This window comes from Desmodus rotundus, chromosome 1, assembly GCF_022682495.2.
Source record: "Desmodus rotundus isolate HL8 chromosome 1, HLdesRot8A.1, whole genome shotgun sequence".
Taxonomy (NCBI): domain Eukaryota; kingdom Metazoa; phylum Chordata; class Mammalia; order Chiroptera; family Phyllostomidae; genus Desmodus; species Desmodus rotundus.
Window position 1 is genome coordinate 106745571 of NC_071387.1, and position 23975 is coordinate 106769545.

Below are 23975 nucleotides of genomic sequence, written 5' to 3' on the forward strand. Positions count from 1 at the left end.
AGGTGTTAACCAGGGTGGGGCAACCCACGTAGCTGCTTTGTGACCCTATATGTGGAGGAGAGGTCTGAGGGGGAACAATGCCGCTTGCTTTGCTCTCTGCTGGTTTTCAGTCACTTCTCCCACTACCCACAATCAAATTGGGCTCTTCTCGTGCTGATTCCCGGGTGGGTGGGCTTGTGTACATTCAAGGACCCTGTGGGTCTCTCCAGTGAACTCTCCTGTGAGGCTGGGAGTTTCTCCCACTGCTGCCCCAACTCCCACACGTGTTTTCAGTTAAAGGCTTTAAGGCTTTATTTCCCTGTGCTGGAACCCTGGGTTGTGCTGTCTGACCTGATCCCCAGTTGTTCCTCCGGGTTTATCTGCACACGAATGTGGGACCGCCCTGTCCACCAGCTGCTGCCTTGCTGCACGTCCTCTCTGCCCCTCCTACTGGTCTGGATGAATGTTTCTTCTTCAACTCCTTGGTTGTCGGACTTCCATATAGTTCGATTTTCTGTAAGTTCTGGTTGTTTTTTGTTTTTAAATTTGTTGTTGTCCTTCTTTTGGTTGTGCGAGGAGGCACAGTGTTTCTACCTACGCCTCCATCTTGGCTGGAAATCCCATTTAGTTTCTTTTGTAACTGCTCAACTCTGTCTCTGACAGCAGACAGGAAGAATATGTAAATTAGTGGCTGTGGCTGTGTGCCAATAAAACTTTACAAAATCAGGCAATGGGCTGATTTCGCCCGTGGGCCACAGTTTAACCCCAGTTTAAATTGCCACCTGTTTTACACCAACCATGTACCTGTGGATGTTATAGTAGCAGAAAAAAGCTAGAGAAACACATCAAGATGTTGCCAAGTCCATCTGTTTAGAGCCTTCGGTAAACTGCTACAAGAGAAAGTCAGTCTTGGGGCAAACATGGTCCATCTAATGGCAAAATGGAAGAAAAGATGGCTTTACTGAGATTCTTTCTGCCCGAAGCCTACAATTTAAATGGATGGAGAGTCCAAGGATTTGGAGATTTGCAGGGATGGGCAAGGCAAGTTCTAAACCAGACATAGAATTTCATACTCCAGGATAAATCACGCTAGGCCACAAAAATTTGGTGAATGAAAAATTTCCCGAATGGAAGAAATATGAAACTGAGTGGTCTTAAGTGCCACCATCCACCTGCCACATGGACAAAAATCAAAAACCCAGAAAGAAAGGGTATGGACAGTGGCCCCTGGAAGTCTGAGCTTGCAACCTGTGTGGAGAGAAGGACATGTTGCTTCCCTAGATAGACAGCTTTTACCACTTCTGGCATTCCTGAGATAAAAATTAAAGATCTCTCAATCTCTATTTTTCTGGCTGAATTTTCTTTTTTTCAGTGGAGGGTGCTATACAGATAGTCATATTTTCATCATCACTCAACCCTTTAGAGCAGAAGACTGTATTAAATACAAACAAAAGAACAGGACTGGCTAGGAAATATCGGGGGAACACTTTAAGTATGATCATCTAATCACTATGCTGTACACCTGAAACTAATACAAATAAGATTGCATGAAAACTGTAATTGGGGGCAAAAAAACCAAACAGGACTGGCTCCATAATTGGCAGGGACCATTGCAAAATGATGAGAGTGTGAGGCTGTTTGATGAAATATCATTAAGAATTTAAATATGGCCCTGGCTGGTGTGGCTCAGTGGATTGAGTGCCGGCCTGCGAAGCAAAGGGTCGCTGGATCAATTCCCAGTCAGGGCACGTGCCTGGGTTGTGGGCCAGGTCACCAGTAGGGGGTGCTCAAGAGGCAAACACATTGATGTTTCTCTCCCTCTCTTTCTTCCTCCCTTCCCATCTCTCTACAATAAGTAAATAATCTTTTATTTAAAAAATTTTAAAACAATAATAGTTTTAATAACATTAACCAAGTGTGAGACCCTTTCTAAGCACAGGTTCTGTGCAGCTGCTGGTTATTCATCTAGGACGCCCCCCCATTGGAGGCAAAGGCAGTGGAGGTTGTCCTGCGATAAACTGTCAGACATCAACTGCTTGCTGTAAAAACCACATTATCTCCTTGATTAGAAACCAAATGACTCCTCTGCCACTCAAAATGGCAGCATTTTAACTTAGATGTTGGCACAGTTGGGAACATTAGAGTCCGTTTCTCTACGTTCTTTGGTCTTAAACTTTATTTTTCATGTACAGTTTCAGATTATACAAAACATAGAAAATGTACTATTTTTAAAGGCACATTGAGTAAAAAGTATCTAACTACCCTAAAAATCACATTTGTCCACAAACCAAGATCCAAACTTAACCTCTAGGCCTTTCCCTGCATTTCCCTATCACCACTGCTCCCCCAATATACAAAACTGTCCAATGCACTGTATTGTAAGTAGCCTTTCAATTATTAGCAAGTTTAGTAATTCCCCACCCAGGCAGATTTTAAATGATGCTACAGCTCCTACCTAACCTACTGCGTTTAGTGTGTTTACATACAGGCATGGGGGTCCAGGTGTCCTCGTCATTAGTTAATACAGAGCATCCTAGGACCCCAGCCTGTTGATTAGGGATGCACACAGGCAAATAACCTGTAGCAGAGTATGGAGGAGTGGGGGAAGTCTCCAACTTTCCTGTATGCAGGTATAAATATCTACATTGACTCAGAGCAACAAATCAATTTTCCAAACTCATTTGAACAGAGACCCAAAGTAATTTTAATGCAAATAACAAAACGAGTTAGTCTGTCTCCATCCATAGCCCCTCAATGAAAGAATTACAGTACTGTATAAAAATGTCCTAACACACGCAAACTACAGTTCCTTCAAATACACTCGTTACCAGTAATATATTTTGGTCCTAATGTTTGCTTCTCGGATGCCTCAGTTAATTTTATTTGTTGTTGTTCTTGAATAACTGATAGTAAGCACCAAGTAAGGGCTGATTCTGCCTACAGGTAAGAAATTTGGGTATTTTCTCCCTCACCTTTCCCACCTCCCCAATGCGCGGAGGCAGCTCTCACGTTTCACGAAACCTCAGCATCACGATGGCTGTGGAAGCTGAGTGCTACACAGTAGTGGCAACCAGCCAGGAAAATCCACGGGGTCATTTCAGATTCTCAAGCACCCCTGAAGCTTTGGAGAAGGAAATTCATGCATTGATTAGGGATTACACTTTCCAGATATCTGGCTCTGAGGGTTGTTTGTTTTCCATTGTGGCCACCAAGGAACTATAGAAAAGCCACCTGGGTAGAAAGCTTGGGGCACTATAGACCCACCTCCCTCCAGAGGCTCATGGAGTGTCCTGTAAACCCCAAGGGTGTGACACACTCCTAACCACCACATGCCTTATCTGTCCTGTCACTGGCCCAATGTGACCCTGCATTGTGCGGGTGGCCTCTCTGTGGAGAGGGTGTCCTGTCTCGGGGAGGATGTCTGGGTTTGCTCAAGCCTGTGTTTTCAGAGCCTCACACAGTGCCTGGAGCATAGTAAGCATGGAGTCCTCTGTTGAAAATGAACAAAGGATAAATGAATAAATGAGTAGATGGACAGAAAAAATCTAATCCTGCACTGAAGAGGAGTCCATACTGGCCCTAATACTGTTCAAAACAGACGCCTCCCCAGCTCCACTGGAACTGGGCTGACATCGCGCCACTCTGCAGGTCAAGTGCAGAAGCATTTAAGTAGCACCAGCACTCTGAGACACGGCCGAGAGGTCGCACACCGGCCCAGGCATGCCTCCCCAGCAGCGTGCTCAAAACACCAGAGGGAAAAGGCAGTAGGTGCAGAGAGCTTCTTCAGTGGGGCGCTCCCCAGGGTCACCCACATAGCCCCACATCTCACGGTGCTCTTACACCTAAAGACAAACTCCCCAAAGCCATCTTTCTCAGTATAGTCTCAGAATTGTCTGGAGTGTTTGCTCACCCAGACGCTGGCAAGGCAGGTTCTGCTGAGAGGGCTGGTGCCCATTAAAGTGAGAACCTTGACAATCTGGGTTCCTCTCACCGTTTCAATGGCTGTCGGGACTCTGGGATGCTCCACGGAAGTAAATGTTCTCTTGGCAGAATAGATGATGCTGCCCAGCAAATGCCATCTGCACAGGCTGAGTAATATTTAGGCTGACCTCCATGCCTCCTGCAGAATTTAAAGATAGGCAGGCACACAGCATGTTCCCTCCCACCCCACCAGCCTCACTTTTCAATCCTTGGTTGTGTTCTTTGCAGCCTTCATCAGTTTTTAATCAGTTTTCCTAATTGGTTTTTAATCTCTCCTCCATTAAACAATGAGCCCAATAAGATTATCTCGACATGGTATCTCCATGCCTGGCGCATGCAAGCATTCCATAACTTATGCTGATGAATAAATGAATAAATGAGTGAATGAATGAATGAATGAATGGTGGATGGGTCCTCTGAGGCACTAGAAAGGGGGTTAGTAAAGCCCAGCCAACTTAAAAGGCAGGGCAGGAAGAGAAGGGAGAGGTCTTCCGACTTAGGTTTGTAAGAAGGCTGTGCCTGCCAGGGTGGCTGGCTATTGGGGTGTGTGGCCTGGGACTAGAGTTCCGGTGATCCAGATGAGAGTGCTGTGGAAGAGACAGTGAAGGATCAAGAGCTGATGGAGATCAGGGCTTTGGTCTGCAGTGGGGTCTAGACCTCCCCAGCTTGATATGATGAGATCCTTAACATTTGTGAGGCAGCTCTGCTCCCTTGGCCCAGGGGCTGTGGCCCTCAACTTTAAGGCATGTACGCATCACAGAGGAGCTTGCTAGAAATGCAGGCTCCCAGGCTCCATCCCTGAAGACTGTAATTTTGTAGGTCTGGGGCAGGGGTGGGGAGGGGACCTGATAGTCTGCATTTTACAAGATGTGCTAGTGATCTCAGGTTGAAAGTCTTTGCCTCAGGGTGAGCCCACATCTGACTCCCCACTTCCCACCTCCCACACTTCCCTAAGGCAAGCAGGTGATGTTGTCTGCAAATTTGGGTGGAATTTTCTGGACCCAGACTACTTTAGGCAATTAGGGGCTATGGTCTAGATATAGACAGAACAGCAGGGTCCATACCTGTTATTCACATGGAACTTTGCTAAATACCTGAGGAGGTTTCATCCCTTACCTGCATCCCCCACCACAGCCCACCTTCCACCACTAACACCAAAAAGAAGAGGGAATGGGAGGGGAGGGGAGGGGAGCTTTGTGTGGCCCAAACCTAGGGGAAGACGTGCCCCAGACCTGGCTTTCCCGGTCTCGTTACCCCATCACATCTGTGGTTAAGAAACATCCTGCTGAACATGTTTGGATTTGAGCACTGCTGGATTTTTGGCTTTGTGTTGTTGAGACCTTAAGATGGGCAGGAGTTCTGAATTCCAGCCTTCATAGTCTATCCTCCGATCTCAAGAATGCAAAAACTCTTCTCTTTTTTTGGCTTTTAAAGGAAACAATATGTTTGCTAGAAAAACCACAAAAAAATGATTATATACAAAATGGTTATCTGAATGCGGATTTTGTACTGTGGTGAAATCGACCGAGCTCCTGGTGTCTATTTGCGCTTCCTCAGTATCAGGTACATGAGGCCGCTGATAAAGGTGAATGCAAAGGCCACCCACGCCAGGATGAAGGAGTAGCCGTAACTGCCAGCTGAGGTCTGGCCATAGAGACCAAAGTTTTTCTCGTGCAGCTCCTCGCGTTGGTCTGTGTAGATGGAAGCTGCAATCATGACACACAGGCCTGTCAGAAAAAAGCGAAGACACCAATAAGTCACGGGCCGTCATGCATCCCAGGCACCCTGGAGGACTGCGGCCAGAGGGGAAGATCAATTTAAGCTCTTATTATTATAGGCATTTATTTTAGTCTGTTGGAAAGATTATAACTAATATTTGCAGCAGATTATCACTGCCTCCCTATCACCATTTTACTTCCCATTCTTGCTAGCTGAACCCAATTTTTATTTGGGCAGCCTCATGCCCAGCCCAAAGGATGAGTCATAATTGATCTAAGCCAGTGGTCAGCCTGAGAGTAAATAGTTTAGGCTTTGCAGGCCCTGTACAATTTCTGCCCCAAATACTCAGCTCTGAACCTTCCCTTGAATACTACTTTACATACTGTTAGATCAAGACGGAATGTCTGGAGCTGTGGCAGCCTTTTGGGGGCTGTAAGAGTGTTATCAATGGCACTCTGAAGATGATAACATAAAAGGATGAAAAGAGTGGGGGGTGGTGATTCTGTTGCTGAGCTGCCAAACCAACTCTGTCACCTTCCACCTCCAGGCTATCTGTTGTATAAAAAAAGTAAAAGTCTTCCCGGCTGAAGTCATTGTTACCCGGATTTTTCTCTTACTTGCAGTCAAAAGCATCTTAATTGTTTTATAGACATTAATGCTAGGATGAGGTTAAGTACCCTGATTTTCCTTGGAGGACCTATTGCCTCTCCTGGCCAGAGGTAGGACTATCCAACAGGGTGCCCAGCCCTTGTCTGGCTGGGGGTTGAGTGTATGACAATCTCTGCTGATCAAACTGTTGTTCCTGGAGATTTGAATCAAGAGCAAAGTCACACTGTCTTCTGATTTGCACTGATCACTGATCCTGCCAGCATCTCTCTGAAGCAACTGCCCATTAGTTCCTGCTGCCCGGATCCTCTACACGAGACCTGGTTTTCAGCTTTTCCTTTGTTTCTTGCGAGCTGCCCCAGCATCACATCTCTTTCAGAAGCTAGAGCATCTGTTGCTGGCACCAGAACACCACTGATCGCTATGGTGTCTAAATACTGCAGGGTTGGGCAGAAGAGGGAGGGGAAGGTCCTTGGACCAGCAAATGGTCAAATGAGTTGTTGATGGGAAAGGAGGGTGTGACTCTTGTATCAAAATCAGGGGAATTTTCCTATGTGGGTATATATTAAGGTAACGAGTTTTCACTAAATGGCCTTAGTGACAAATAGACAAATGGAGATATGACTGAAAATAAACTTCAGTGTGTAATTCCCCAACTCCCCCTCTGCCTGTTAAGTGACAAGATTCACTTGCCTTTAATGGGGTGAGTAGTGGGGTACCCATACCTCTTACTGGGAGATACAAAGAAAGTAAAGGAAGAGGCAGAGCAGAGCGCCCCCCCCCCGACTGGTGCCCGTGGGCAAGTCACATTGCTTCTCTCGGCCTCACTGGGTCTGGGTCACTGCTCCCAAGTACTGGGCTTATGGTGAGAATACAAATCCCTAGGTTCTAACCTAGCAGAGTCTGATTCAAGAGGTCAAGATGGGGCTTAGGGTCTGCACTTTAGATAGGTGCCCAGAGGGATCCTCGTGGACTTGGGGCTCGGGGACCAAGTGACCTTCCAGGGTCTTTTATACTCAAATGCTTTAATCCTCTGCCTGAGCCCTGGGTGGTCAGTCAATGTGCCCTGAGAGGATAGGATGTGTGTGACCAATCGCCCCGCTCTGCCCAGGGCTGAGGGTTTTTTTGGGATGCAAGACTCAATTTTAAAATAGTCCCATGCACACAGATCATCCTAGTGTGCTGGTAATGTACCAAGGCCTGGACTTGACCCTGGGCTGCAGGCAATGAAGTCTGGGAGGCAGACAGCAGGAGGAGGTGGTGGTTAGAACCAAGCAGCAGGTTGGCTCCAAAGATTTCTCATCCTTGTTAAGCCACCCACTGACTCCAGACTGGAAAGGACAATGGAAGTGGCTTCCAGTTTTTGTCATCAGAAAGCTTTAACTCGCTGCTGAGAAACAACAGCAAATGATGATGTTGTGGCACAAGGCTTCTTCACCTGATCTCAGCCTCAGTAAATTCATTAAGCACAAAAAAGTGCTTTGAGACACCTTTTTCCTATAAGTCCCTCCAGGATTGAGGCTATGCCTTGTTCATCTCTGTATCTCCACCAGCCCCCCAAAGGCCTGGCCCAAAGTGTGCACTTCTAATACCAACTAGCCTTAAAAGCAAGCAAGCAAGCAAGCAAACAAACAACCCTATTGATGGCTTCCCACCAGCTTGGGACAAAGACTCCAATCCTGGAAGGCTTACAAGGCTTACAACATCCCGGGAAGTCCAGCCTCAGCTGCGTCTCTGGAGCAGTTTCCACCAGCCCCCCACTCCCTTTCCCACATCTCCACACTCCAGCCTCACAGCCAGCTCTCAGTCTCTCCTACCACAGGGCTTTGGCCATGCTGTTCCCTCTGCCTGACACACTGTTCCTTCCCCTCTGTACCAACACACTGGAGTTGCTGTAGAACAGAGCACATTCCACAGCAACTCCTACTCACTCTTCAGATTCTAGCTCAGGAAGGATGACTTATCTGACCCCCTAGCTAAATCCAAACTCCAAAATACAAAATGTCCTATGGTGGCACCGTGGGACAGCAGCCCACGACTCCTTTCCAAATCCTGACCCACCATGCCACTCCTGGCTTCTACCCACGGACAGCTGGGGAGTGCTTATTCTAGGACGCCCGTCGTTTTACTTACATGACATGAGCTGGATGATGGAGGTTAAAACAAATCTCTCTCCCTGTTTGAGGCGGAAGAGCTGGAGCAAGAAGATCAGAAAGGCAATGCAGCAGAGAATGGTGGACAGGATCATGGTGGCCTGGACCGCCTGCATCGTGGAGTAATCTGTGGGGAAGGACAAAAGCGCAAGACTGAGGACCTTGGGCCGCCCGGGCCCCCGGGGGTGCAGAGTGACAGTGACAGCTCCAGTGGGGGTGATGAGACAAAAGTGCAGGGTGTCAGGTTGTGGTCTGCACAGTACAAGCACAGGGCAGCCGAGGAGTCTACCCGACCCCTCTCCCTCTGGTGTCCATTCGTACACTTGACCTGACGATACTGCGTCCTTATCTGGCAAAAGGAGCAAGAACCACCTGCTCTGCATTCTCCCTGGTCTGGGTCACTGCTCTCAAATTCCTGGCTCTTGGGTAGGGGATTTTTTTTTAAAGTACAAATTCTCAGGTTCCAATCTGGCAGATTCCGGTTCAAGAAGTCAGGATGGGACAGGTCAGGACTGGGTGTCTGCACTTCAGAGAGACCTCTGGAGGGATCTCGGGGACTTGGGGCTCACAGGACTGAGTGACTTTCTTAAAGTACATTTAAGAGAGTGAAACTTCTGCTCTCACTACATAAGGAAATGAAAGTAATGTTGCTTTCAGTTGGCCTTAGAGAGTGGGGCATGAGGGGAGGCAGGTTGGTACAGGGGAGTTTGACCAGAGAAAGGAGCCAGTCTTGGGGGAGGGCACTGCACGGGGAAGGACACAGCTGAAGAAGCCCTGTACCGCAAGTGTACATAGGGGTTGAGTACAGGGACTGGAGCCACCTGTGTGGGCCTCAGTTTACTCACCTGTGAAATGGGAGTAGTAATAGCTTCTGCCTCAGCAGGCTGGGAGAGTGGGTGAACTCACCCATGGAAGGGTTTTAGGGGCTGCCCCCAAAGGAAGTTTTTTATAGTGGCTGGATGTTATCACCAGGCAATAGTAAGATGGGTGAAGGGACAGAGCCCAAAGCTGCAGAGGAAAATCTAGGGAAAACCTTCCTTTTTTTTTTTTCTTTTTTCAATTTTGTCTAAAAAGTGACTAGAGGCAGGCATAATTTCCAGTACTTAATGAACATTTAGAGCAATGGCTCTTAGTGCATTCTGGCTACATATTAGGATCACTGGAGAGCACGGAGCCCCTACCCCATTGCTTACAGTCAGGAACAAAGCCAGACCCCCCTCCCCCCCACCTCGTACCACATGATCAAATCCTGTGAAGTCCAAGAACAGGCAACCAGGAACTATAGTGACTGAAGTCAGAGTGGTTGCCCTCAGGGCAGGGGTGTTGGGAACTGAGCTGAAAAGGGCCCGAGGGAACTTTCTGGGGTGAGGGAATGTTCTCCATCTTGCCTTTGATGGTGGTTACATGGGTGTATACATAATTGTCAAAACTCTTTGAACTGAAACCTTAAGAAGTCTGCATTTTCTTACGTGTAAACTACAGCTCTGTTATAAAGACATCCGGCAGACTACACCAAAATGAAATAAATCAGAATCTCTGGTGGTGTTGGGATCAGGCATGCAGGGGCGTGTTAAGTTTAATGTAGGGCCAGGAGAGTGCCCCTCTGGCCTGGAGCAGTGCTTCCTAAATTTGCCCAATTCCAGGAACCTGGGGGCTTATTAAAACTATGGATTCCTGGGCTTGTCTCCCTGAGGTTGTGATGCCGTAAGTGGGGCAGGCACCAGGAGTCAGTGTTTTGAGCAAGCACCCCAGGTGACGGGGCAAATACGGAAAACATGGATGCTGTGGACTGAATGTGTATGTTACCTCCCAAATTCATAGGTTGACATCCTCACTCCTAGTGTGACAGTGGGGCCTTTAGGAAGTGATTAGGTCATGAGAGTGGAGCCCGCAGGAACGGGATTAGTGTCCTCCTAAGAACAGACACAACAGCTTGCTTCCTCTCTCTGCTCTCGGCCAGGTGAGGACACAAGAGCCAGGCTGTCTGCAAACCAGGAAGAATGTCTGCTCTTCCCAGACACCAGGTCTGCCCGCACCTTGTGAGATGTAAGTAAATGTCTGATGTTTAAGCCACCTAGTCGATGGTGTTCTGTTATGACAATCTGGACGTATTAAGACAATGGCTTTAGGAAAAAAGGGCGCAAGATCTTAAAACAGGGTTTCTCAAAACTGGGGGGTGGGTGCAGAATATTCTGCTGGTGGCCATCGAGCTTAGTATAGGTGGAGTACAATCAGCACACCAACCGACGAAACTCACCTAAAGAGAGGGATGTTCACTTTGCTCTTGTTTAAATGTCCAAGGGCCTGAAGAAAAAGTTCTCCAGCCACCACTTTAGCACTTTTGTAACACCTGATAATATCTGGGGCTAGGTGGTTGTTTTGTTTTTAACAGGAAAGAACCAGAAACAGTCCTAGGGCCTTCAAGAGGCAGGTGCATCTGGTGAGAATTTAGTAACATTTAGTTTTCAGTGTAGCATTTTAAAAAACTATTGTATTTATTTCTTTTTAGAGAGAGGGAGAGGTAGAGAGAGAGGGAGAGAAACATCGACCGGTTGCCTCTCACACCCCCCCCAAATGGGGACCTGGTCCACAACCCAGGCGTGTGCCTTGACCAGGAATCGAACCGGTGATTTTTTGGTTTGCAGGCTGGTGTTCAACTCACTGAGTTACCCCAGCCAGGGCCAGTGTGGCCTTTTTAATAAATTTTCCTTCCTTTATGGCAAGTGGGACCAGATTATCATTTATGTAGGGACGTAAATTTCCTTTTGAAGTAGATGAATGTAAGGAAAAAGTGAACTATTGTAAAGTAGGGGTCGACATGTTTTTTCTGTAAAGGCCAGACCAATAAATACTCTAGGCTTTGTGGCCATGTAGTCTCTTGTTGCACTTTCTTGTTTTGCTTTCTGGGGGTTTTTTTGTTTTGTTTAAACAACCCTTTAAAAATGTAAAAGCCATATTTATCTAATTGGACTGAATTTGGCTGGTAGTTTGCCAACCCCTGTTATTTTAAGGAAAAGTAACTGGGAATTAAATCATTCCACGTAGAGGATATGGAGCACAAATAATAGAGGCTTGGAAACATTGCCGCAGAGCACAGCCAGCCCTCCAGCTGACCACACACACTGGCGACAGTTGGGGCTCGCAGAGCATGGGGAAGAATGGTTGTTCCCAGGGTCAAGGCTTAGCACGGCAGATAGACGGGCAGGGGAGGGTGTGGCGGGCTTAAACATGATGTGGTTTAAAACACAGATTTCAGCATCGATCACATCTAGATGGAAATCCTGGCTCCACTGCACATTCCTGGATGTGTAACCTTGGGTTTCCACTCTCTGCCTCAGTTTCCCCATCTAATGGGGCCCATGGTCCCTGCTGGATAGGACTATGAGATCACTTATGTAAAGGACTTAGCCCCGTGTTTCGCAGTAAACCTTCAGCAAATGATGCCTTCTGTTGGTATTTTTACTGCTCATATGATGAGTGTTGACATTTTTATTGATGGAAGGTGAGACTTTAGGAGCCACTGAGCGGGGTCCCCTGCCCCCTAAATAGATTTGCCCAATTTGGCAAACAAGCAAAAACGAACACAAAAAACAGGATGCACATTAAATCTGAGTATCAGCTAAACAACAAATAATTTTTTTTAGTATAAGTATGTCCCATGTTAATAGTTAGGGCATACTTAAGCTAAGTTACTTATGGTTTATCTGAGATATCAAATTTAACTGGGCATCCAGTATTTTTTCAGGCACCAGGGCCCAAAGCGCCTCTTCTATCAGTTTTATAACAGAAAATAAAACCATCCTCTCCAGTGTGAAGGAGTGGATGGCATGTTTTTACATGGAATTTTCTGCATTTGCAAAGTCCTCTTGTGTACTTCAGCTTATGCACAGAGGCAGGCAGGGCAGGTGCATTGCTAGCTATTACCTCCACTTACAGCTGAGGGTATTGATGTTCTGGGCACTCAGATGACCTGCCCCAAGGTAAGACCACACAGCTCACAAAGCAGCCAGCTCTAAAGGCTCTTAGGGTGCAGGCAAGTGACACAAATGTCAAAGACAGTCTCTGTGCTATGTAGAGGGGAGGCTTGGGTAAGTGAGAAGGGGGAGAAGATTCTAGATGAGGGCTGGAGCTGAGAAGGTATGAGAAAGGAAGCTCCACTTGGCCAAGAAACAGAGAAGGGTGGGCACAGCGTAGGAGGGATTGGAGTCCCCTGGAGCCCCTGCCTTCTCCACACCCCTCCTGTCTCCGGCTGCCGCTGTCCTGCCAGGCCCCTCCCAGAATGCTGGGTGAAGGAGAGGATGAGGAGCCGGACAGCAGGGAAGCCTTTCTCCTGAGCGTTCTCTTTTTCATCCAGCCTGCTCCGTCAGCCTCACACTCACTTGCGTAGTTGTCACCGATTTCTGTACAATTCGAGCTGTTGAAGCAGACTTTCCAGACATCTGCAAAAAATCCTTCTCCTACCCACCAGGCCTGTAACACAAAATGGAAACAGAGGGAAAGGCTGCATGTTAATTATGAAATACTGACTCCTAATTAGGTGTCAGGCATGGCGGTAAATGAATGTTTGGGACCAGCGCTTCCCAATCTGCAGTGTGCATGCAAGCCACCTAGGGATCCAGTTAAAATGCAGATTCTGATTCGTGAGGTCTGTGATGGGGCCTGAGATTCTGTATTTCCAACAAGCACCCAGGTGATGTCCACACTGCTGGTCTCTCCACGTGGTGGAGGAGAGAAGAAGAGGCTCAGTGGGTGGTAATAAACACACAGTGGTAAATTGCACAAGAGCTACAAGCTTGAGAAAAGGATGAAATTGGGGAGGGGAGAAGCCTGTCATGGATGCTCTCCTGCCTTCAGTCCAAATGCTTTGATTCTCTCTGTGCTTCTGCTGTCTCCACCTGCCCCAGAAGGCTGTCCTTCTGCTTTCCATCCCCGCAAAGCCTGGAATCTCCCCCACCCATTCATGCAGTCAACAGAGGTTCACTGAGCTCCCACTATGTGCCCCACTACAGCACCAAGCACAATTCCTAACTCACAAATTCCCTGTGACTCACTGACTGGAAAGAATGACCATCTGAGTCTTCTCAGCGAGCCACTGTGATATAAATACACAGCAGTGTTCCATAGGATTAGGCAGTGCAGTGGCTTATAGCGTTTCTGCCCCTGATGTCTATCTATCCTGTTCACTGTCTGCAGCCATTTCAGAACCCCAAAGGATCTGATGCAAGAAATAGAAAAGGGAAATTCTAAAAGAACATTCAATACTATTTATTTCACCGTGTGTGGGCCCTTTGGATAATGTCAAGGTGCAAATCCTTTAACCTATGGCATCAATGTGATCCCTGCCCTACCCACTCAGGATGGTTCTTCGAGAACCTGCAGGAACTCAAACCTGAGCACCGTACTTATTTGCCCTTACAGGATATAAAGCCAGGAGGTCTGGAATGGGTCAAATCCCAGCTCTGCCACTTACTGCAGTTCAAACCCCAGCAGGTACCCTAACTGCCCTGAGGCCCAGTTCCCTTATCAGAAGCAGTGCTAGGAGAGGACCCATCTCATAAACTCAAGGTGAGGATCAACTGAGATGGTGCAGTAAACAGGGCCTAGCCCAGGCCAGAGTAAGCGCTCTCTAAGTGACTGGTGGTCTGATGGTCTATGTTATTACTGTTATGATGATTAATTAACTGTATGGAGGCAGAGCTGATGGCCACTTGTAAGGTGCATGTTTTAGCTTCTTGAGCAGTGTTTCTGACTCCAAATGTTGCTGCAGTCTGAAATTATCAGGATTGACGCCGGGTGTTTGTATCGAGGTGTGAGCCACAGAGGACCTTTGGTAAAAAGCTTATTTCCTGCTGGGAGGGATATAATGCCAATAAGTTACTTACCAAGTGCATTCCTGCCATATGGCTGAGAGATGGATACTAAAGGAAAAGAGTTAACGTTTTCGTAGGAGCACGGGCAGAGTCAGAGAAGTTCCCAGCATGGGCTCTGCTGGGGGGGGGGGGGGGGGGCATGGCCAGGTGGGCCAGCAACAAGGGATCCTGTCAGAAAGGAGACATCAGAAGCAGAAGGAGCAGAGATCGCCTGGGATGGGTCACCTGTTGCAGGGTCAGGGTGGGGGGGGATGTCTAGGGCAGTGGTCCTCAACTAAGGATGATTCTGCCCCCCACAGAACATTTGGCAATGTCTGAAGACATTTCTGGTTGTCACAAATAGGGGTAGGAGGGCTGCTGGCATCTAGGGGGTACAGACCAATGATGAGGCTAAACCTCGAAGAGTATGCAGGATGGCCCCTCAACAAAGAATGATCCAGGCCAAAGTGGCAAGAGTGCCAATACTGAGTCATTGACCTCAGTCGAGAGGGCTGAATTTATGCTGAGTCCTCAAATGGCTCCCTACAACCACGGCATCATGCCAGGCTCTCTGGAGGAATCAGGAGTGAGAGGACCAATGTCCCTGCCCACCAATATATGGATGTTCCAGACCCCAACACTTAGGCCAGAGCCTTCAGGCTCAGGTTAAGGAGACAGGCATGCCTCAGTAGGCAGATCAACCCCGAATTATAGTCACCTTAGGCAGTTGTCAATCCTGCTATTGACTGTAGGATCCAGGGGTTCTGGGACAGTCAGAAGTAAAGGGAACTTACATTGTCGATGGTGGCAATGAAGAGCAATGCCGCAGAGGTGATGTGGAAGATGATGATGAAAGCCAGAAGCACCAACATTTTCACAGGGCACGGTAGGGCGAGGGAGAGAGATGTGCTAAAGAGGGTGTGAGAAATTTGGATTTGTCAACAGCAAAATTGAAATTAAAACATAAGCAACTTTTAATGGGGTTTCAGGAAATATAAAACAGCTCTTTCTGCCTTTGCTTGCTTGCAGACTATCGGAGAAAGTCTAGCTCTTTTCAAAGCTGTTCTTTTTGCACCCAAACACCAAATATTCCTTGTGGAGGATTTGAGGTGAGGACCAGTTAGAGTCCCTCATTCAGAAAAGCATCGCTGTGTGTGAGCTAAAATGCTGTTCGGATCGGCCGCCCACCAGGCAACACTCTGGGACTTTCACAGCACCAGAGAAAGCTCACCCTCTGAGCTGAGTGTTCATTATCACAGTCCCTGCTGAGTAATAAAGTAGAAGTGATCATGATACAAAAATACTTCCTAGTGATCTGACATTTATATAATTAACCTCCTCTCAAACACCCCTCCTCTTAATATGTATTCTCATTAGCACATCAGACCACAAAATGCAAATGTACCAAGTGGCAGACAGCGGCCATTTAATTTTCCTCCTCGGAGCATGGGAAGACTGCATTTCCCAGACCACCTTGCAGTTAGGTTGAACCTTGTGACTAATCTGGCCAATGGGCTGTAAGCAAAGAGTGCCGGTTCTGGTCTCAAGTGTTTCCGGGTTGAGGAGCAGGTGGGAGTTCTTCATGCTCCCTGCCCCTGAGGAAGTAGTTGGGATGGTGCAGCCACAACACATTGAAGCCTCACACTTTGGACAGATACCGTGATTGAGAAATAAGCCTTTGGGTGTTAAACAACTGAGATCTCAGAGTAAAATTTTTACTATGGCTGGATAGTCTAAATAACATACAGTAGGAAGCAACTGTAAAAACTGGAAATCTTGCAAGAGAATTAGGGTTGTACCAAGTGGATGAAAGCGACACTAAACCACTCAGAAGGCACTAAGGGCGTTAATACGCAAGGACTTACCGGAGGTGGACTTGTTAGCAATAAAAGAAGAGAAAGGTAAACACGAACCACATTGGGGAAAAAAGCATTCAAAAGAATGATTTAAATATCAAAGGATTAAAAGTCACCCTTGGGAAAGGTGGCGAAGATTTCAAACATTTTCACAAACATCACCTTCATCTTGGCCAAACGATATGCAAATGTAAAGATGTCACATCAACCAATCTAGTTGGAAAAGTGAACACTACCAATCCCTGAAATCAACACTTGATTCATTCCCCATTCATTCCAATAATTTGTGATGAGTTACTATTACTAAAGTTTTATAGAACATAAAATTTTAAATTTCACTCACAAAAATACAGTCCAAATCAGACCTTGTTTTCATTGTTTATGATGACACAGTGGCACCAGTTTTAAGTGGATTAGTTTCATTTTTTAAGTCTCTCTCCCTCCAAACATACACACACACACACACTTATTCTGAATCTTTTGAGAGTAAGTTGCCTACACCATATTTCTGTGTGACTAAATATTTTGGTGTGACTCTGCAAAACAAGAACGTTCTCTTGCATAACCACAGGAGATGGGCACGAGTAAGAAGTTTCCCACGGCCCTGACTGGCGTGGCTCAGTGGGTTGAACACTGTTCCGCAAACTGAAAGGCTGTCGGTTGGATTCCTGGTTGGGGCTCATGCCTGGGTTGTAGACCAGGTCCCCAGTTGGGGGCATGTGAGAGGCAAATGATATTTCTCTCCTTCTCTTTCTCCCTTCCTTCCCCTCTCTCTAAAAATAAATAAATAAAATAGATTTTTTTAAAAAAGAAATTCCACATAATACAATACTATTATCTAACCTACAAAACATATTCAAATTTCTTCAACTATCCCAATAATGGCCTTAGCTATTTCTTTTTCTGATTGAGGACAAATCCAAAATGATGATGCATTTTGTTGTCATGTCTCTTCATTCTAGCATGGTTCCTCAGCCTCTCCTGGCCTTTCATGACATTGATATTATATGAGAGTACTGACCTTTATTTTGTCGAATGTCCCTCAATTTGTCTGATGCTTCCTAATGGCTGGACTCAGGGGCTGCTCCTTTGGTGGAAATTCTACACAAGCAACGTGTCCTTCTCAGTGTACGCTTTTCCCACCAGGATGCACAGGATGTCAGTCTTCTCGTTAGTGGTTATGCTAACTGATGAAGTGGCTAAGGTCCACCAGATTTATCCATTGTATATTTCTCATTTGTAATTAAAAAGCAATTTGTGTGTGTGCAAGGGGGTATATTTTATTGAGGTAAAATGTACATAAGTTATCATTAGTGACATCTAGTATATTCACAATATCCAATGGTTGCATATCCATCACCATTGTCTAGTTCTAGAACATTCCATCACTGCAAAAGAAAACTCTGTACGCATTAATTAGTCACTTCTTATTCATCTCTCCATTTAGTCCCTGGCAACCACCATTTTGTCTATGGATTTGCCTATTCTGGATACTTCATATAAATGAAATGATAAATATTGTCCTTTGTGTCTGACTTCTTTCACTCAGGACAATGTTTCATCCATGTTGTAGCATGTATGGGGAGATATTTTAAACAATGGTAGAGATCTGATCTCTCATTGAAATGTCATCCCAATAGTTGGAGCATCCACTGATATTTCTGAAATAGAATCATTAAAACCTTTTCCTGATACTAACTCTCCTACATAGAGAGTGGCACTGCACAAAACCCTCCACCCTTTATCTGTAAACTCTCCTCTCTGCCCTTGCTCACTCTCACTCCCTTCTTCCCTGACCAAGGCCATTCTTTGAGGCGCAGGGTTCATTAGCAATGAGCCACGACCTGTGTGCCTGCAAAGCTCAGTCTGGGCGGTCGCAGCTGCGATTCGTGCATCATCGTTTGGAAGGACCCAGGGAACTAGCTCAGATTCTTCCAATTCTTTTAAAAAGAACAAATCCCCCTTTGTTTAGGCCCGCGTCATTCTTAGCTGCCAACATACGCTGTCTCCAAAGAGATGTGTTTCTGACCCTCACAATAAAAAGGGCTCATGTACCACAGTGATGTTATTTTAATATCAGCTGGAATGCCAACATGCCAATCTCATCAGGCAGGGCCATAAACTTCAGGGTGATGATGGCTTCACATATTGTCCAGCTCAGATGACACAATGACTATGGACATATAATGAAGACTCAAGAAAAGGGGAAAAAAAGGTTTTAACTCAGTCTTTCCCAAAGTGTGGAATTCATGTTACAAGGCAATGATTTGGATGGTGCGTTGGTATGGCATCAAATAACACCGAACCATGTGGGGAGAAAGCCCTCATTCTAAATTTTCTGAGTCCACCAAAGAGAAAAGATCCAGGCTGGTGCTAGTCTATCTCTAACATGTGCTATTTTTTTTCAAACAACAAGAACAATACGCAGAACTCTGGGCAGGCCATAGTGTGTACCTAGAATTGAACAATACTATTTTGATAGTATAATGTTTATTTTAAGGTTCTTTCTCTAGATATATCATTTATAGTAGTGATATAAAGTCTCCTTAAAACAAATTATTGAAATTTTAAAGTGAGTCACTTAAGAAAAATATTATGTAAATGAAAGGACAGGTGGTCTCCAGTTTAGCAAAAATCCTGGGAGTGGTTCTGAAATGCCTAATGTCCGGGAAGCATTGCTTCAATACCGGAGAGTGATTTCAGTTGAATTCCACATAGTAGGCATAAGCTCCTGCACAGAAAAGGGTGAGTTTTTACAAGGGGTCAAGTTTTGAGTCCAGTGTAAGAGAAAGGCCTTGAGGCACACATGGGCAGCTAGAGATTGGTTCAAATTGTTCAGCATCCAGGAAAATTAGGGACTAGGAAGTACTCTCCCATGATGACATCTGGAATTCAGATCTAGTGACCTCACCAGAGCTTTGGAGGAAATTATTCGTAAGTAGAGGAGATTCCTTGAATCTTTAAGAGGCACTAGAAATGACCCTTTACTCCTGCACCTCTAAATCCAAGTAAGTCTCCCTGTTCCCTTCATATCAGCAATCACTCTTCCCAGTTTCCTGTGACCCCTCACAGGGATGTTTGTTAAGTGGGAACACTTACTCCCCGCTCCTCATGTTTCCCTGTGGAGCAAGTTGCACCAGAGTAACACTTCTGGCCTCATGCCCCACCCCTCACTCACTCTTTTGCTCCTGATTGGAGGAGACATCCAGTGTTCACTTTTTGGATTGGTGGAACTCAGCCACCAAGGGGCCACTGTGCATAGCTTTGCCTTTCCCCAGACCTCTTCTCTAGACCAGGGAGTGGGTGTGTCCAATCTTCTAGTGTCCGAATTTCCCGTGGCTCCTGGAGGGGCCTTGAGGCTAGTAGGGAATAAGGGTGTGGAGCTGAGAGCTACAGCAAGATCATTTGGCAACAGTCTAATCTAAGTCAACCTAGCCTTTCTCACCTAATAATATCCTCCAGAGAGCATTCTTTTCCATATGAATCTACCTAATCCTTGGAGTGGCTGCCTGGACTTCCACTGTGTGATTATGCCACAATCTACTCAACTTGTTCCCTACCCATGCCCATTTTGGTCATTTCCAAACTTTTTGCCACTCCAAACTATACTTCCAGTGAGCATCCCTGAACTTCTTTGCATGGACAGATTCCTAAAAGTGGAGGTGCTGAGCCAAAAGATGTGAATATTTAATTTATCTTATTTTTTATTTTTATTAAATTAAAATTTGATTTACTGCAAAGCATGCTGGAAACTGTTAGTGCTGTGTCGGCCTTGATCTTCAGAAAGTCTTCAGAGGGTAGAAAGTATTGGACCAACTCTTATGCATGGCCTGGATGAGTGGACAAGCCTTGATGTCATACCTTTGACTGATTAGCATCCCTTATTTTCCCCAGAAGTATATTTCTGGCCGCTATAGACCAGCCTCTGCCACCCCCATCGCTCTTCCCAGCGGTGCCCTTTCCTTCCCACATTTTACTCCTGCACAGGGACTTGGTGGGCCCTCACAGGAGCTACTGAAGAACAGACAACTCCCTGGGCTGGGTATTGGACGAAGGGTGGCCCACCAAACTCCAGGCAGCATCAAGTTTATCCTTGCCATGCACAGAAACTTATTTTCCCTTTAAAAATTTCATACTGAATGCTGACCCCTTGCCCCCCTCTTTGTCCTTGCAGGACACACTGCTGTGCCAGATTGGCCTGGCCTCCGTGCCTTGGACCAGAGTTCCCTGGAGCAGTCTCTCCCTGCCACCCCCAGCTGGCTCTCTCTCACACTGTCTAGGTCTCGACTTAAACATTCCCTCCTCAGAGAAGTGGCCCTGCCCACCCAGGTAAAGTGCCCATGCTCCCGCCAGCAACGTCTATCCCATCATTATCTATCCTATGCCAGCGTCACCTATACCACCCTCATTTATTTTCTTTGGAAAACTTTCACTGTCTCAAAGAAGCGTTTTTTTAAAATTCTCATCTTAGGACTTCTTTTTTCATTGCTTTTAAAAAAAGAGGAGGGAAGAAAGGATGGGAGAGAGAGAAACATCGATGTAAGAGAGAAACATAATTGGTTTCCCCGAGTGTGCGCCTGGACTGTGGATTGAACCCACGGCGGAGGTATGTGCCCTGATGGGGAATCAAACCCTCAACCTTTTGGTTATGGAATGATGCTCCAACCAAATGAGCCACACTGGCCAGGGCTCAAAGAATCTTATTTGTTCACTTGTCTGTTATCTATCTACTCCCTCTGTTCCTTGCTGTGCCCAGTGAACAGAAATCTATTTGCTGTCATTTTCCAGTTAGAGAAATGCAGATTGTAAAGGCCCTTGGAAAACTCAAAGCTCGGATTGTCCAGCGACAGGAACTGGGAGGCCGTGACTCGCTCCAGGCCCACAGTGAAGCGGAACCATGCCAGGACTGGAGGGCCTCCTGGCCTGGCGCCCACTCTAGTTTCCCTTTCACCCTCGATGGCAGACCCCTCGCGGGCGCATGACAATCTTTCAACAGTCAACGATCATTTCCCAACGTTCTCTGTCACTTTCAAACACACCTTTCACCAGGCAGTTTAAGCCGTAGTTGTTTTTCTTTTGGTGATTTCTTCAGGGGCTGAGCAGGGTGTTCTAAAAGGCCACCTGGGTTGGGGCGTTTACCTGTCCACAGGTGGACACTGTGCTAGAGAAGCTTTTCCAGTTCCTGCCTAGAAATCAAAGTCTTACAATTGGCAGAACTTCTCTTTAAAAAGGTGTTTTGATCTACATAATACATGGGATAATTAATAAAAAATAATGGAACCAAAAGACATAGGCTGAAAACCATAGCCTTCTGCCCTGCCCCAGTCCTGATCCCTGGAAACACTTTTAACCCTTTTACCGGTCTTTTTTCCTCCAGAGTTCCATACTTCCAAATACTACTCATGCACTTCTCTTTCCCTGTTCATCGGCTGTAAACATTACTGACTTCTGCCTAGGGGAGAGTTTCTTTCACCCATCATCCCCACACAGTCTTGTCATACTCACACCAAGAACTGTCATTTGTCATTATGACCATGTCAGCTGTGCACTGCAGCCAGACGGTGTACTGTGACTGCATTCTTTCTCTTAAAAAATTCTTCTTTTCTCTAGCTAGCTCCCTGTTCTCTCTCTCTTTCTCTGTCTCTCAATCATCTATTTTCCACATTTCTTCAGTTCTTTCCATATTTTTATCAAGCCAAGTCTTCTATTCAGAATCCCAGATGCAAAGCAAGTACACAATTTCACTTGCTAGTTTGTGGTTAGGCTCCTCTTTTGCAGTGTACTTGACCCAGCTAGTCCCTAACTCTGACCTCCTCTGCTCTCTGCCATGTGCAACCTCAGCAGCTGCTGCTGTCACAGAACAAGTAAGACAAGCATACTCCAGGGAACACGAGCAATTCGCTCAAGCTGTGGCCAGGACACAGGTTGCTGGCATAACCTCAAGAGATAAAGGAGATAAAGCAGATCCCTGGGGAGGGGCTGCCTAGAGGGATTACCCCACACGAAACAAGGCTCCTTCTGATTAAAGGTCAAGCAGCAGTTTACACAGCCTATCTTGTGTTGGATCTTCACATCAACTCTGTGATGCTGGCAGAACGAGGTATCATTATTCCCATTTTACAGATGAAATACTGAGGCTTACAAAGGCTTCAGGTAACTTGCCAAAGTTCGCAGAGCTGGGACAACTCCAATCCATAGTTTTCCAATTCCAAAGCAAGGACATTTTTCTGCGACCCTCTTCCCTGCTCACATGCTTAGGGCCTAATGAAAATCACATGGTAGCTTAATTAAAATCAGGCAAGAGGGCATGGGCAGCATCACTTTTGTTTCCACTCCTTTAGTTGGACTTCCCTCTGCTTTGCACCAGACAGGAGAGATCTGGGAAGGCAGCATCTCTCTGCATTGGCCCAGCAGCTGAAATTGACATATGACTGGGCTAATTAAGAAAGGGCTTGATGGAAGAGGATGCTTTAGTCCTCCTTTGTACTAAAAATAGAGTTTTCTGCCCTTTTTAAAATTGTTTATTGATTTTAGAGAGAGAAGGGGGAAAGAGAGAGAGAGACATCGAATTATTGTTCTACTTATTTACGCATTCATTAGTCACTTCTTGTATGTGCCCTGACCAAGGACTGATCCCAAAACCTTGGTGTAGCAGAGACGACATTCTCACCATCTAAGCCGCCCAGCCAGGGCAGAGTTTCCTGCCCTTTAAAACCTATTGGCTCACTGGCCAAGCTGAAGCATGTGTTGTCTTTATTAATGTACTCTGAGATTGGTTCGGATTTTGGACCCTTAATCACTAAAAGAATTCATCCTGATATGGTAAATAGACTACATTCTGTTTTCTAAATGTATTACAACATGCCCCCCTTCCACCCAGAAACTCAGATAGATCTGGCAGAGCACTACACCTGGACTCCCCAACCTTGATTTGGGGGCATTGTAAGAACCAGGGAAAAGTACCTCTAGAGTGAAGACCTAAAATCTCTCCATTCTATAAAACAACCACAGACAATAATATAGAACACAGGATATTAGAACTTATGATTAAAATATTTTCTTAAAGTGAAAAAGAATCAGTAACCAGAATAGGAGAAGCATATGGGCTTCTGCTTTCTCTGGGCATGGGCACTGGGATGAGGGGTCAGGAGGAGGAGGAAGGGGAGAAGAAGAGGCACTGGGAAGTGTAGGTGGGGCCATGGAAAGTCTGCACACAGAATGGAGTATTAGTTGCTCAGTGAATTTCAAGTTCTAAAGTGCTGGCTGACAGGATGAGAGATGGTACTGGCCGGAAATGTCCATCTAGACCTCAGCCAGCAAACAGGATGCGTGAAGAACTGCCATCTCCTCACTGTCTTCTAAGTAGAGGTGCTGTCCTGCTGTGCCTTGGTCCAATGTTTGCTTGAAATGTATGTGTGTGTGAGCTGCACATCTAGCCCTGGGTATGAAGAAAGTCCTGCTGGTGACTCACTGGCCACAGAAGCTGTGGCCCATTCCACAGAAGCAACATTTGATTCACTGTTGATTGTGCAATGTCACCATCAGGATCTTACAGGTGGAGAGAAGGCCATGAGCCTGCCATTGACGATGTAAGGGTCCCCTCCTCTCATCCCTTCATAAAAACCCAAATCTCCACTGCAGGCAGCTAGGCCCCAGCCTGCTGTTGCTGAAAGGAAGCTGCTCTGGCACAGGCTCCTTTTTGTGCAAGGGAACAAGAGCTGCCTTCCCGTGGAGAAAGAATACAGTGTTAAGATGACCACTCAGCCCACCCAATTCTATTCCCACCCTCGGGAGTTCTTCCTACAATTTACACCACAGCCCATTCTCAGCCT

General features: G+C 46.3%; 1 protein-coding gene across 1 annotated transcript in view; it reads right to left on the reverse strand.

The window, feature by feature from the left end:
* Positions 1–1918: 1918 nt before the first annotated feature.
* The window catches only part of EMP2 (epithelial membrane protein 2), a 36372-nt gene continuing 14315 nt past the window's right edge, over positions 1919–23975 (reverse strand). Inside the window, exons 2-5 of the mRNA XM_024571652.4 lie at positions 15082–15196; positions 12818–12908; positions 8419–8565; positions 1919–5687 (exon numbers count right to left, since the gene is read on the reverse strand). Of these exons, the coding sequence (XP_024427420.1) occupies positions 5500–5687; positions 8419–8565; positions 12818–12908; positions 15082–15159 (504 nt within the window). The 5' untranslated portion in view covers positions 15160–15196 and the 3' untranslated portion in view covers positions 1919–5499. The remainder of the gene's footprint in view (positions 5688–8418; positions 8566–12817; positions 12909–15081; positions 15197–23975) is intronic.